The 12,119-nt window shown below is 43.1% G+C and overlaps 1 protein-coding gene across 4 annotated transcripts in view; it reads left to right on the forward strand.

Moving 5' to 3' along the window:
- The window catches only part of CHST11 (carbohydrate sulfotransferase 11), a 311,449-nt gene that overhangs the window by 106,411 nt on the left and 192,919 nt on the right, over positions 1-12,119 (forward strand). Inside the window, exon 2 of one of the 4 annotated variants that reach the window (XM_084809647.1) lies at positions 4,098-4,151. The exons of the other annotated variants lie outside the window; for them this stretch is intronic. Coding sequence (XP_084665773.1) covers positions 4,098-4,151 — 54 coding nt within the window. The remainder of the gene's footprint in view (positions 1-4,097; positions 4,152-12,119) is intronic. 4 annotated transcript variants of the gene reach the window in all.

Consider the following 12,119-nt stretch of genomic DNA (forward strand, 5'->3'; position numbering starts at 1 on the left):
ATGCCTCTTTTGCATCACCTTCACCTGGCCTAGAGATGTCAGAGAAATCTGCAATGGAATCAAATGATTTTGGATTTCTATTAATTCAGCTCATGGATTCCACAGCGGACGGGCTTTTCCTGAGTCGCACGGATTCTGCAGACTTGCAGAATCTTGTCTTTTACTTTCCTGAATTTTATGCAAATTTAGTTGTGAAAAATCCATAAAATAAAAAGAAAACAATGGCTGAAAATGTGCATTTCCCCCCAAGGCTAAGGCATGAAAATATGTATGGAAAGGTGCGCATTTTGGGAGGGATTTGCACATTGTGCAAATTTGCCCTTGCAAAAAATTTGGGAAATTATACATCTGATTCTGTCAATGAACAGACGATGGAAGAAAAGGCACCTGATAATCAGTGAAATGGAAACGGAATGGATTTTACAACATCTGTACATCCCTAAGCTGGATCCTAATTGCATTGGAGGATGATGGTCTGCAGCGGGAAGCCGGCTCTGCATGTGCTGACTGGGGGTGATGGTAATTGTATTCCAACACATCTGGAGTTTACTGGGTTGGGGAAAGCTGGTATAACTCAACCCACTCAATGGAAGTGTCTACTGGATTCCTTAAAACGTCATTAGGATCAGGGCTACTATCTTTTTCCTGATCAAGGTTCTTTGTTTGTAAACGTTGCCTAACAAACAAAGTGGTACTTTGGGCTTCCTTAGAGAATTCCTGGGAGATAGAAATTAGATTCAGAAACTAAACCAGAAGACAGATTCCCATGTTATTTTTTCTCACAGAGACGGCACTTTTCATGTCAGGAACCCCCTCCCCCCAACTTGTATTTTGATTGTTCATTTATTTGATTTATATCCTACCTTTCCACCAAACAAATGGTGCTCAAGGTGGTTATTTTGCAATTTGTTCAGCTGCATGAGATGCTTGTTGTTGTCTTTTTGACTGTCCATACAATAAATCCATACCCAGATTGTGGAGATGGTCATTTGAAAGATGGAGAAACTAACCTCAGGGAAACGTCATTATCAGACAACAATTAAAAAAGTCCCAGAAATATTTCTGTGTCTGTGCCAAGTGGGGATGTTCCTGCCTTTCCTGCTACTTTTTGAGGCAGAAGTGGCCAGAGTTGAGGTGAAAGGTGCCATTGTCATGCCCTGGAGTTGATATAAAGGAAATTGCACAGCATGCTGATTTCCCTCTGGTATAGGCACAGTACAGCAAGTGCGTCTGAGGTCTGTGGGAGAATATAAATAAAGCCATTGTTTTATGTTCATTGTGTTTGTCTTATAATTAACTTGTTACATATCAAGGCCAAGGACATTGCAGCTTCTCTTTTACCTTCACCTACAAATACTGTGCATTTCCCTCTAACTTGGAAACCACGTAAAACATGAGTCAGCCATGAAATTATGCACCGTCATTGGTTTTCCTTCACAGATCAGCTATATTTGTGATGTAGAGTTATCCAGTGAAAAATATATTTTTAGGACTTTCTTTCCTGACAAGATCCCATTACATGCTTTCTTCAAAGGTTATGGAGAAAAGGAAAATCACTGCTTACCATAGATCAGAACAGTATATTGAAGTTTCTTTTTTAACATTTCCACCCCCACCAACAATACCAAATGACCTAAATGGCTCTATCTCCCTCTTACTAGGGCCAGACACTCAAATGTTACATGTTTCTTCATATATACATGGACCTTTCTTGAATAAAAATGTGTTTTGTAACATCACAATGGCTGTGTGTGTTTGTATTTGTGCACACACACATGCCCCTTTCTATACATCAAGCATACAATCCATGTGCTGGATTCCTTATATGTATAGGGCAGGATTGGGGAATGTCTAGTCCCCAGATATTGTCAGACTGCAACTCCCATCGGCCGTAGCCAGCATAGCCAGTGGTGAGGGATTATGGGAGTTGGAGTCCAACAACATCTGGAAGGCCCCATTTTCCTCATTCCTGGTGTAGTGGGATGAAATACACAAACGTATGGTGCACACATGAATGTTTAGAGGTGAGCATGAACTTTCTTGAACAAGCATGTAACATTGATCGTGATCTCCCACCCTTATTTCCATTTCCTGATTCAGTGCAATCTTATTTGCTAAGAGCCCCTTTTAATTCCTGCTGTTTTGCTCCTACAATGCATAATGAGTATTAGATACTGTAACGTGTGCTAGGGATGCTTGAGGAATTCAATCTTGGCAGCTTCCAACACATTACTATGGCCTTTCCCACCTGGTGCCCTCCAGATGTGTTGGGCTGCAACTCCCATAATTCCTGAACAGCATGACCAATGGCTGGGAATTATGGAAGTTGCAGTCCAACACATCTGGAAGGCACAAAGTTGGGGAAGGCGTGCTTCTGGTGGTTTCGCATGGCCCTATGGCCCTATTGGAGTCCACCCAGAGAAGAACTTTCAGTGTGGTGGCCCCCTTACTATGGAACTCCCTGCCTCTGGAGGTCAGTGCCTCCTGAAAACAGCTTCATTCCAGGAAACCTTCCTTGATTGACCAGCCACGTTTTTTTTTATTGGCACTCTGTTTTAAAATAAGAATTTTTAATATGGTGTTTTATTTCCTTTGCCTTTTTATCATTATATCTTTTATTGTTCACTTCTCCGGAATCTGTTTAGATGTGGAGCAGAATATAAATGGTGTAAATAAATAAATAATAAATGAATAACTTGATCCACAGCTCCTAGATTAATGTGCCAAATGGAACTTTTGTTATCAACTAGCTTTTGCCTTTCCTGAATGTTCTGATGCAGTTCTTGGCTCAAAAAACATCAAAATGTGTTTTAAAATATGTATTAAATGTACATTTTCCCCACAGATTTTTTAAAAAGCAGATTAAGGTGCAAATGGGATAGAACTGACTCATGGGCGAACACATGCAAAAGTGACTCAGATTGTAAATAGAATGATGGTCCCATCTCTGCTTTTAACCAACCAGTGTGTGCACGTCTTCTGACGCGGAGTGATTGCTTAAAATCTTTCTTTTAAGAATTAAGCTAATGCATGTGTATATTATTGCAAAGTCATAATGCAGTGTTCATGCATAGCTCATTTCAGATGCAGCACCATGCCAGCGTTTGGTGTTGTGTGAACGAGCCCTGTGTTTGTGTGCTCCCCCCTCCTGCACCCTCCATGAGGCAAGGAGGAGTGCATGAGCAGAAGACCGATTCCTGTAGTGCCAAACACAGGCACATTAACCAGCCCAATGTGATGTCCAATTAAAAAGCAAATCTTTTGTGTTTGTATCTGATAGAGTAGGGAAGTTGAACCTCTTTCAGCCCAAGGGGCCAAATTCCATTTTGGAGAAGCTCTCAATGGCTACGATCCAGTGGGGGAGCAAAGGAAAAGGGGGGCTAGGGATGGGCAAGCCACCCAATGTCTGTTCTGGCGGGTGTCCACTGTGGGGAAATCTGAGCTGCTTGGGGCCCCATGGATTTTTCTGGAGCCCTCCCGTGTCTGCTGGAGTTTGCAGAGCAGCTCTCCAGCTTTCTGAAAGTCACGATAGGCTATTGGAGGCTGCCATTCTTATGACTAAATGTCGACTGAACCTTATTCCCTTGAGGGAAGTTGAGGATAGATTTCATAATGTGCCCAGGCTGTGTTGGCCATGACTGTTTGGTTGCAAGACAGTAGAAGATCGAATTCACTTTCTTCTAGAGTGTGCGAAATACAGTGTCTTGAGACTCAAAGTCTATATTTTTCCACTCCTGAAGAGGAAGAGCTTGGAAACATCAAGGGATAAGGTGCTTATGTTATTAAATGCATTGGATTATTATGCGGCTTTTAGAAAGGCGAAATATATTAATTCTGCTCTGAAAATGGGACAAGGGGCATTGAATTCAACCCCCCAAATTTTGTTTAGTTCAATGTAAGACAAGCAAAGATGATTTGGCCTTAGGTTTTAAATATTAAATGTTAAGGATTGTTGTTTTTCTGGATGTAACCAGTGGCTGTATTTTAGTCAGAGATGTTTTAGCTTTATAGACTGGTTCACTGTTTTGCAAATGACTGGTTGTCAATGCAATAAAATTGAAACTGAAATTGAACACTTGCTTTTATGTAAATTGCAGCTGTCTTTTCAAAAGCTGGAGAGCCGCCCCGCGGGAACTCTTGCGGATGCAGAGGTGAGTGTGGCCAGTCCGCTGTGGACTACAGAGGTTGGATTCTTTGGAATCCATCCTCATTTGAATCTGCGGCTGATTTCTCCAGCATCCCTAAAGGGGGCAGGGCCAAAATGCCAGCATGTTTTATCTTAAAGCTCTTACTCCCAGTAAGTAAGCTTTAGTTAGGCATTTCAACCTTTCAGAATGGGGGAAAAACTAGCCAGAGCCAGGAAACCACCAAAGGGCCTGGGGGAGAGGGTTGGGCTCAGGAGAAGTGTCAGAATGCCAGAAGGCCAAATGGGGATCTCATATGGGCCAGATTTGGCCGATGGGCCGAGGTTGTGCACCCATGTGCAAGAGCTGCAGTTTGTTGGCGACGGGTGTGAAACGTTTGAGTCCTGGTAGTTTGAAACAGATGTTCTTTCTGGAACGACAGCATCTGACTGGCTCAGCAGCAGCGGCACAGCCCCCAGAGCTGTCTGCACAGCTCTTATCTTCATATCTGTTCTGATTCTAAAAACCAGACAATTTACAGCAGGCTTCACTGGCTCAGCTGCAGGGAGGGAGGAAAAGACCGAGCTCGATTTGGTCTTCTTCTTAGACAAGGTCAGGCACATGAAAAATTGGGGCTCCGAGATGGCTGCCCCTCCCACTTGCGTGGGCAGCCGTCCAGGGTGCAATCGTGCCGCGTCAGGCCAGCATGGAGCCAAAAACCTTTGCACAATCACTTTCACTGTTCCCTTTAGAGCGTTAGGAAGATGGTGGGATAGGCATCCTTTGCCAGGACTGTGCTGCGATAAGCACTAGAGGAGATTGAATGAGGCAGACTTGCTGCTAGAAAAGGATCTGCTGCAGAAGATCAATGAGCTCTCTTGACAGCCTGAGAGATGGAGGGACAGAAAGGGACAGAACAGAAGGGCGAAGCTTCTGTGGTCACATGGTTTGGCCATTTCTGCAAGTGTTGAAACCTCCTGCTTGGGTGTGGTGCAGCGAGTGTGCGATGTCCTGTTGGGCGGTCGCTATTATGTGACGTGCCTTTTAAGAAGGTGCAGGAGGAAGTACCCCAACAGGGCAGGTGAAGCTACAGCCTGAAACCGCTGGATGCGAGCTACTGCAGACCGCCACATACCGCTCTGAAAAGAACATAGGAAAGCTCCTTATATGCAGTGGAGGCTGGTGGCACCTTGGATAGCTCCTTTAGACTTCTCACTGGTTCTGGCTGAAACCCGGAGCGGATGCACAGCCCCACTGACATTGGAGCCACCAGCCTTCACTGCTTATATGTACTCACCCCTTCTATATACTATGTGACTTGCATTTTCATTCTTCCGTTAGATAGGGAGCCTCCCTTTAGGCTGTTTAGCTCATAAGTCCCCAACACGGCACCCATGGGTGCCTTGGCACTTGCAGGCTCCTCCAATGGCACCCACAAAGCTCTCCCCTCCCTGTCCCCTTTATATATATATATATATATATATATATATATATATATATATAAAGAAAAACCTTGGAAGATGTTAGGGCAGTCTTCTTTCTCTCCCTTTCTAGCCTCTAGCTTTGCTTTTTCTCTCCCCGCCCCACCTCTTTAGCTCACTTTTGACTAGCCGGGCCCCCATGGCAGCCATTATGTGACTAGCCACATCCACTGTGGGAGTCATGTTGTGGTGCTGCCTGCAACAGTTTCTCAAATTCCCAAATTTGCCCACGGGTCCCAAAAGGCTGGGAACTCCTGCTCTAGCTGCTGCACAAACATACTGGTGATAGACTAAGCATCATCATTAATGAATTCCTTTATTTCTTTAGTGATCTTGTTATATTCTTATGTATGTCCCTTGTTGCCTTCATTTTTAAAAACATTTTTTTCAAACTAAAAAAAAATTATGGCGGAAAAAAGTGCCTTATACTGGACCAATTTGTACGCATTGACAACCCAGGGTTTGTTTGATCCCTGGGTTGTCATGAATGAGCCCACATGCTTGCCACCATGGCTCGAGCTCTTCCGCTTGGCTCCTCCTATCAGCGGAAACAGCTAAACAGCCTAGGGACAAAGCATCCCTGGGTTGTTTATTGTGACATCCAAACCTGGAATTCTGGCTTCTCTTTCCCCTGACAAGCCAGAGATGGAACCCACTGACTCAGACTATTTGTCCATCCATCCCAGTATTGTCTGCTCTGAGTGGCAGCAGTGTTTCCTGTCACTTGGTACCTGATCCTTTTAATCCAAAATGCAGGAACTGAACCAGGTACTTCCCGCATGCAAAGCAAGCAGATTCTCTGTAGCTCAGTGGTAGAGCAATCTGTCAATATGCGCTCTCTCTCTCACACGCATGCATGCACACACACTTACTTTCATCCAGGCACATTTCTTAAATATTTCTCCATTGAACATAACAGCATAGGAGATGGTTTTCTCTCAAATCATTTTAAAGTTTGTTTTCTTATAATATTTACTTCCACGGATGCCTTTCCAGTACAACTCATTAGCATTCTGAACAGCATGATCAGCATCCTCTTACCCACCTTATAATATAATGAAAGAGAATCTCATTAGCAAAACATCAGTGGGTTTACAAACAGCATTAACAGACCTGTCTACTCATCTAACACCTTCCTTTAAGGATTTCAAGGATCTTTGATGACAAGTAATTAAGTTACACCATAGCCCCAGTGAAAGGAAGAGCTCTGATTTCCCCCCATTTATATGACCAGTGTGATTAAGAAAAAAACAGAGCGCCGTATGTCTGCATGATGCTTTCTGTTTACCTGCCTTGCGGCAGCAGCTTTGACAACCTGACTGGCACCAGCATACATATTAATCCCATGCTGGTACTCTGCGAGCACGTTGCCTATATTTCTGCTGCCTGTTGCTCAGAAGGATGCATGTGTTTTAAAATTATCTCCTACAAACGTCCTATTTTTAAAGTACCTAAATGAGTATAGATCCTGGCCCAATAAAAGACTTGCTCCTAGAACCTGATCATGAGGGGCTTCGGCACTCAAATACCACCATCTATTTGGATGTCCTGCCACTGTGTCTAATGCTTTGCACCTTTACTTGGTAATAACTCCCATTGAATGCAGTGGGACATTTCCTGTACATGCTCAATCAGGATCAGGATGCAAACAATCAATCAGTTGCTAGCAGGGAGACATCCCTGGATTCTCCTTTCCAGACATGGTTCAAACTAAGTGTGATGATGATGGTGATGATGCAGGAGCTTTTGTGAATTTGATTTCCTGGTTCATACATAAAATCATCCCCTTCTTCTTCCCCTTTTAGCAACTGTTTTAAATTAGACTTTAATGTTATGTTTATTAGGCTATATAAAGAGGCCTTATTCAGCAACTGGTGCCAGGGTGGAAGAAAGGCACTATGGATTGTGAGTGCCTATTACAGAGGTGTAGAAACTCAGGGTTGAGCGCCAAATCTGATCTGCCTTGGGGGTCAAAGTCGGCCAGTTTCCTTGAACGGAGCCATCTTGTTATCTCGAAGCTCATTTTACAAACCGAATAGGCATTAAGTGCTAAATTGTGGATGCTAGTGAAACGCTGCTATCGCTGTCTTTGACTGCATAAGCTTTGTGTGAAGGGTTTTTTTTTCTTCCTTTGGCATGATATATTCACACTTCATAGGGACACTAGCAAAAATTGCTAAAAAGGGAAGATAAAATGTACTTTAACACATTAAAACTCACTAGCATTGCAAAAATGGTATGAGGTGGAGACTTGATAATAGAGGAAAACTTCCAAAATTCAAAAGCAATAGCAAATAAGGCTTAGAATTAAATAAATGGGACTGAATAGTAAGTTAGAATTCATCCGTGTGTGTGCATGCTCATGGAATTTGCTTCTGTTTACCATGACTGGAGAGGCAGTATGGTGTAGTGGTTAGTGTTGGACTAGGATGGGGGAGATCTGGGTTCAAACTTGATCTTGGGCCAGTCTTTTTCTCTGCCTAACCTACTTCACAGGGTTGTTCTAATGATAAGATGTGAGGAAGTGGGAACTATTTGTGCTGCCCTGAGCTCCGTGGAAGAAGAGCAGGAGAAAATAACATTTATTTATGTGATAAATAAATAACTTTAGGATAGCATTACATAAGAACTTGTCTTTTAACTGTTGGTTCATCTATCCCAGCACTGTCTATGCAAGTCTTCCCCAACCAGATGGTTTGGACTACAACTCCCATAATCTCTGAACCTTGGCCATGCTGGCTGGGGCTGATGGAAGTTGAAGTCCAAAAGATCTGGAGGGGCACTAGATTGGGCAAGGTTGATCTATGCTGACTGGCATCTCAGCATCTCTGGCCCAAATCTTTCCCTGTCCACAGATCTTTGTCTTTTTCAGATACTGTACATTGTGTTTGGGACCGTCTGTGTGCAAAGCATGTGTACTTCCAGGTCTGGCGTCAAGGACAGGCATAGCTGGGCACCTGCCAAGGTCCCACACCCAACTGACAATTGCCACAGGGATTTGCCCCTCCCCTTAATCATTGCAACCTGCTTGTTTTCCTGCCTCCTGCTCCGGCCTAGACTACAATGGTGGTGAGAAGGAAGAGGAGCAGTAGATGCCACGGCCTGTTTGGTCACTGGCTCTCTGCCTATCAAGCAAGCAAGTGGTAGCAATGAGGAGAAAGAGGATGAGGAGCAATAGCGGCTGGTGACAATGGCGTAGAGAAGGTAGACTCACTGAGGGAGGGGTCCACTGAGGGAGTCTTGCCCAAGGGCCCTCGGAAATCTGGAGCCAGTATTGTACCCTTCCACTCTGCTATGGCCCATTTCAGCATACATGTTTTCACTGATGTAGATGACTTTGTGAATGTACTTCAGAACCATTTTTATGCTATGTAGACTGAAGATATATGTTATGGTTAACACAAATATATAGCGAAGACTACAAAAGCTATACGATATGTAGCAAAGCCTTCAAAGATATATGTACTTAGTAAAGCCTACAAAAGCCTTTAAAGATATACGTACTTAGTAAAGCCTACAAAAGCTGTACAGGAAAACTGCAAGTGTTGTTCCATCTATAATTACTGTGAGGTTAATGGGAGTTAATGGAGATGCAACTCTGTCTGTGCCAGTGGTGTGTGTGTGTGTGTGTGTGTGTGAGAGAGAGAGAGAGAGACAGAGAGAGCGAGAGAGAGAGAGCGAGAGCGAGAGAGAGAGGTACTACTTTGTGGTCTCCCATACACACCACTCTGACTTTTTAGTTGGAGAGTTTTTCAATATGAGTTTTTCAGCAAAACCAAATAGATCAAGTAGGGATAATAACCGGCCTTTGTTAGCTGAGCTTCATTTTTAATATCCATTTAGATTGAATTAAACTCTTCATCAGTCTTCTCATGGCCTCTTTCTGCTAGACTCCTATTAAAATCTTACTCCAATAAATTTGCTAATCTAAGAATTATATTAGCTCCTTTATTACATTTCAGTAATCACTGCCTTCACTGTAATTGTATAGACAGTAACTATTCTTTTTAAAATCTTAGGAGATAGTTGAATTAACTGCATTATTTCCTTTTTCTTTTTTATTCAAGTAATTTCATATCTAAAACAGCCTGCTTTTATTATTGGACCATTTAAACATTACACCCCCCTGTCCTCAAGTTTGTAGACTGCTAACTTTATGAGATTTAGGGTGCAATCCTATGCATGTTTAGACAGAAAAATGTCCTAAAACTCCCAGCATTCCCCAGCCAGCATAGCTGGGAGTTGTAGGACTTTTTTTCTGTCTAAACACACATAGGATTGCACCCTTAATCAGTAGAGTAGTAAAGTAGACTTTTATAAGGCACTCCTATACTTGTCTACTCAGAAGTAAGTCCCATTGAGTTCAGTGGGATCTACTCTCATGTTGGCAGCTAAGGGCACAATCCTATGCATGTTTAGACAGAAAAAAAAAAGTCCTACAACTCCCAACATTCCCCAGCCATTTTTCTGTCTGAACATGCATTGGATTGCAACTTAAGTTGATTAATTGGCAAGGACCGCTATTACATGGTGCTTGGAACTTTTAATTGGTCTAAGTGTAAAGGTTGTTTATTTTGTGTTTTCATTTTGTCTCTGTAGTAATAAGGGAATGATCATAGCTCAGTGGTAGAGCATATGAGTTGCCTGCAAAAGCCCCCAAAAGTTTCAGTCATTGGTACCTTCATGTAGGACTGGGAAAAACTCCTGTCTAAAGCCCTGGGGAGCCACAGCCAGTCAATTTGCTGCCCTTCCAATGTTTTGGACAGCAAGCTCCGGCATTCCTGACTATTGATCATGTTGGCTAGGGCTGATGGGAGTTGAAGTCCAAAACATCTCTGGAGGGCATCAGATTGGAGGAGGGGGGTGCAAACAGCATGGAACTAGATGGACAATGGTCTGACTGATAGCACAACTTCCTAGGTTCCTAATGCAGCCTTCTGCCAACCTAGCACCCTCCAGATGTGTTGGACTACAACTCCCATAATCCCCACAGGATGATGGCTAGGGATGATGGGTATTGTAGTCCAGCATATCTGGAGGGTGCCAGATTGGCAGAAGACTGACCTAAGGTATTTAATAATGGGATGGAAAACAGAAGATCTGTGACCCCCTCCTTGCAAAACAGAATGAGGTGAACCTCAAAAAGAATCTGAAAAAAGTCCTATTCTGGGCAGTATTAAATTTGATCCACAAACCCAATATGTGTCAGTGAGAATCTTCTCTGGTGGTAATTCATAGTCAGATATTTACTTCTCTCAGGATAATCTCCTATTAAAGATCATTTCTGTGGAAACAGCGTTATCTGTTCCTCTCTTATTCATTAATCCCCCCCCTCTTTAAACTCAGCAATGCACTTGTCTATATAGACCTCTCAGGTTGGTTTCTTGCGTTCATTATTGACATAGCAAAGCCGATTGCCTGTTTCACAAGGAAGGACTGCCATTTGAAAGCATCCCCCACCTGGTAAGATCTGCACTTGCTACATCAAAGAGTCCCATTCAAAAAATGAAAGCATCCTGGCTGGATGTGTGACAAATCTCTGATCATTATCTGGCAGCCTTGTGTTTTCATAAGATCATGTTACAGTACAGAAATGTGGAAGGGGAAGCATCAGTGTCTGGCATTTCCACTGCAAAATGTGGCAATGGGAGTCTTGCTACAATCAGCCACTGGAACAGAAAAGGTCTGTAGCCAAGTAGGGATTTGAACACTGCCTCGAGTGCCTTGGAACAGCCGCATGATACAGATATGATGAGAATAGCTCACTAGGGCAGATCTTTCACCAATATACCCAGCGTCAGGCAATTTCGCCTGGCCCCACAAGGTTAGAGTTTTCTTTTTTGTCAGGACCGTTGGAAGCACCACAAAACACCCAGCTCTTCATCTTAGGCAAGGCACTAGCTCTGCCTCTTACCTTGTCCTCTCAAGCTTGATGATGCCATTTCAGCTCCTCTGTTAGAAGTGGAAGCTTGTACTGCTTTAATTCAGTCTTCTTCTAGGCTATCTTTCTGTCTACCAAAATTATATTCCAATTTATATTTCAAGGGGGCTTACGTCCATGTAGATAACAGAAATCATTACAACTGTATCTAAAAAGACAACCTAAACCCCCTCCAACAAACTAAAAGCAATACTCAAGCAGTAAAAATGACAAATAACTAGGGATGCTGGAGAAATTTCAGACGGATGGAAATCAGCTTGGATTTCTAAGAATCTGGCCAGTGGAATTTGCTGCGGACTGACCTCTTCAGTCCACACAGGCTCCATGGACTTTTGGATCATTTTTATACTTTCCTGAAATGTATGCATATTTATCCGTAGGAATATACGTACAGTCAGGGCCAGAAATATTGGAACAAGGATAACTGTTTGGCAGTTGGCCTCTGTACACCACCACATTGAAGTTGAAAGGAAACACACCCAGATGGGAGCGAAGTCAGGACTTTCAGCTGTAATTCAAGGGGTTTGACTAACCATTCAGGAAGTACAGCCAGTGGCATACACACACACCCAT

This window comes from Heloderma suspectum, chromosome 7, assembly GCF_057233095.1.
Source record: "Heloderma suspectum isolate Gila_16-S chromosome 7, 16-S_ref, whole genome shotgun sequence".
Lineage (NCBI taxonomy): Eukaryota > Metazoa > Chordata > Lepidosauria > Squamata > Helodermatidae > Heloderma > Heloderma suspectum.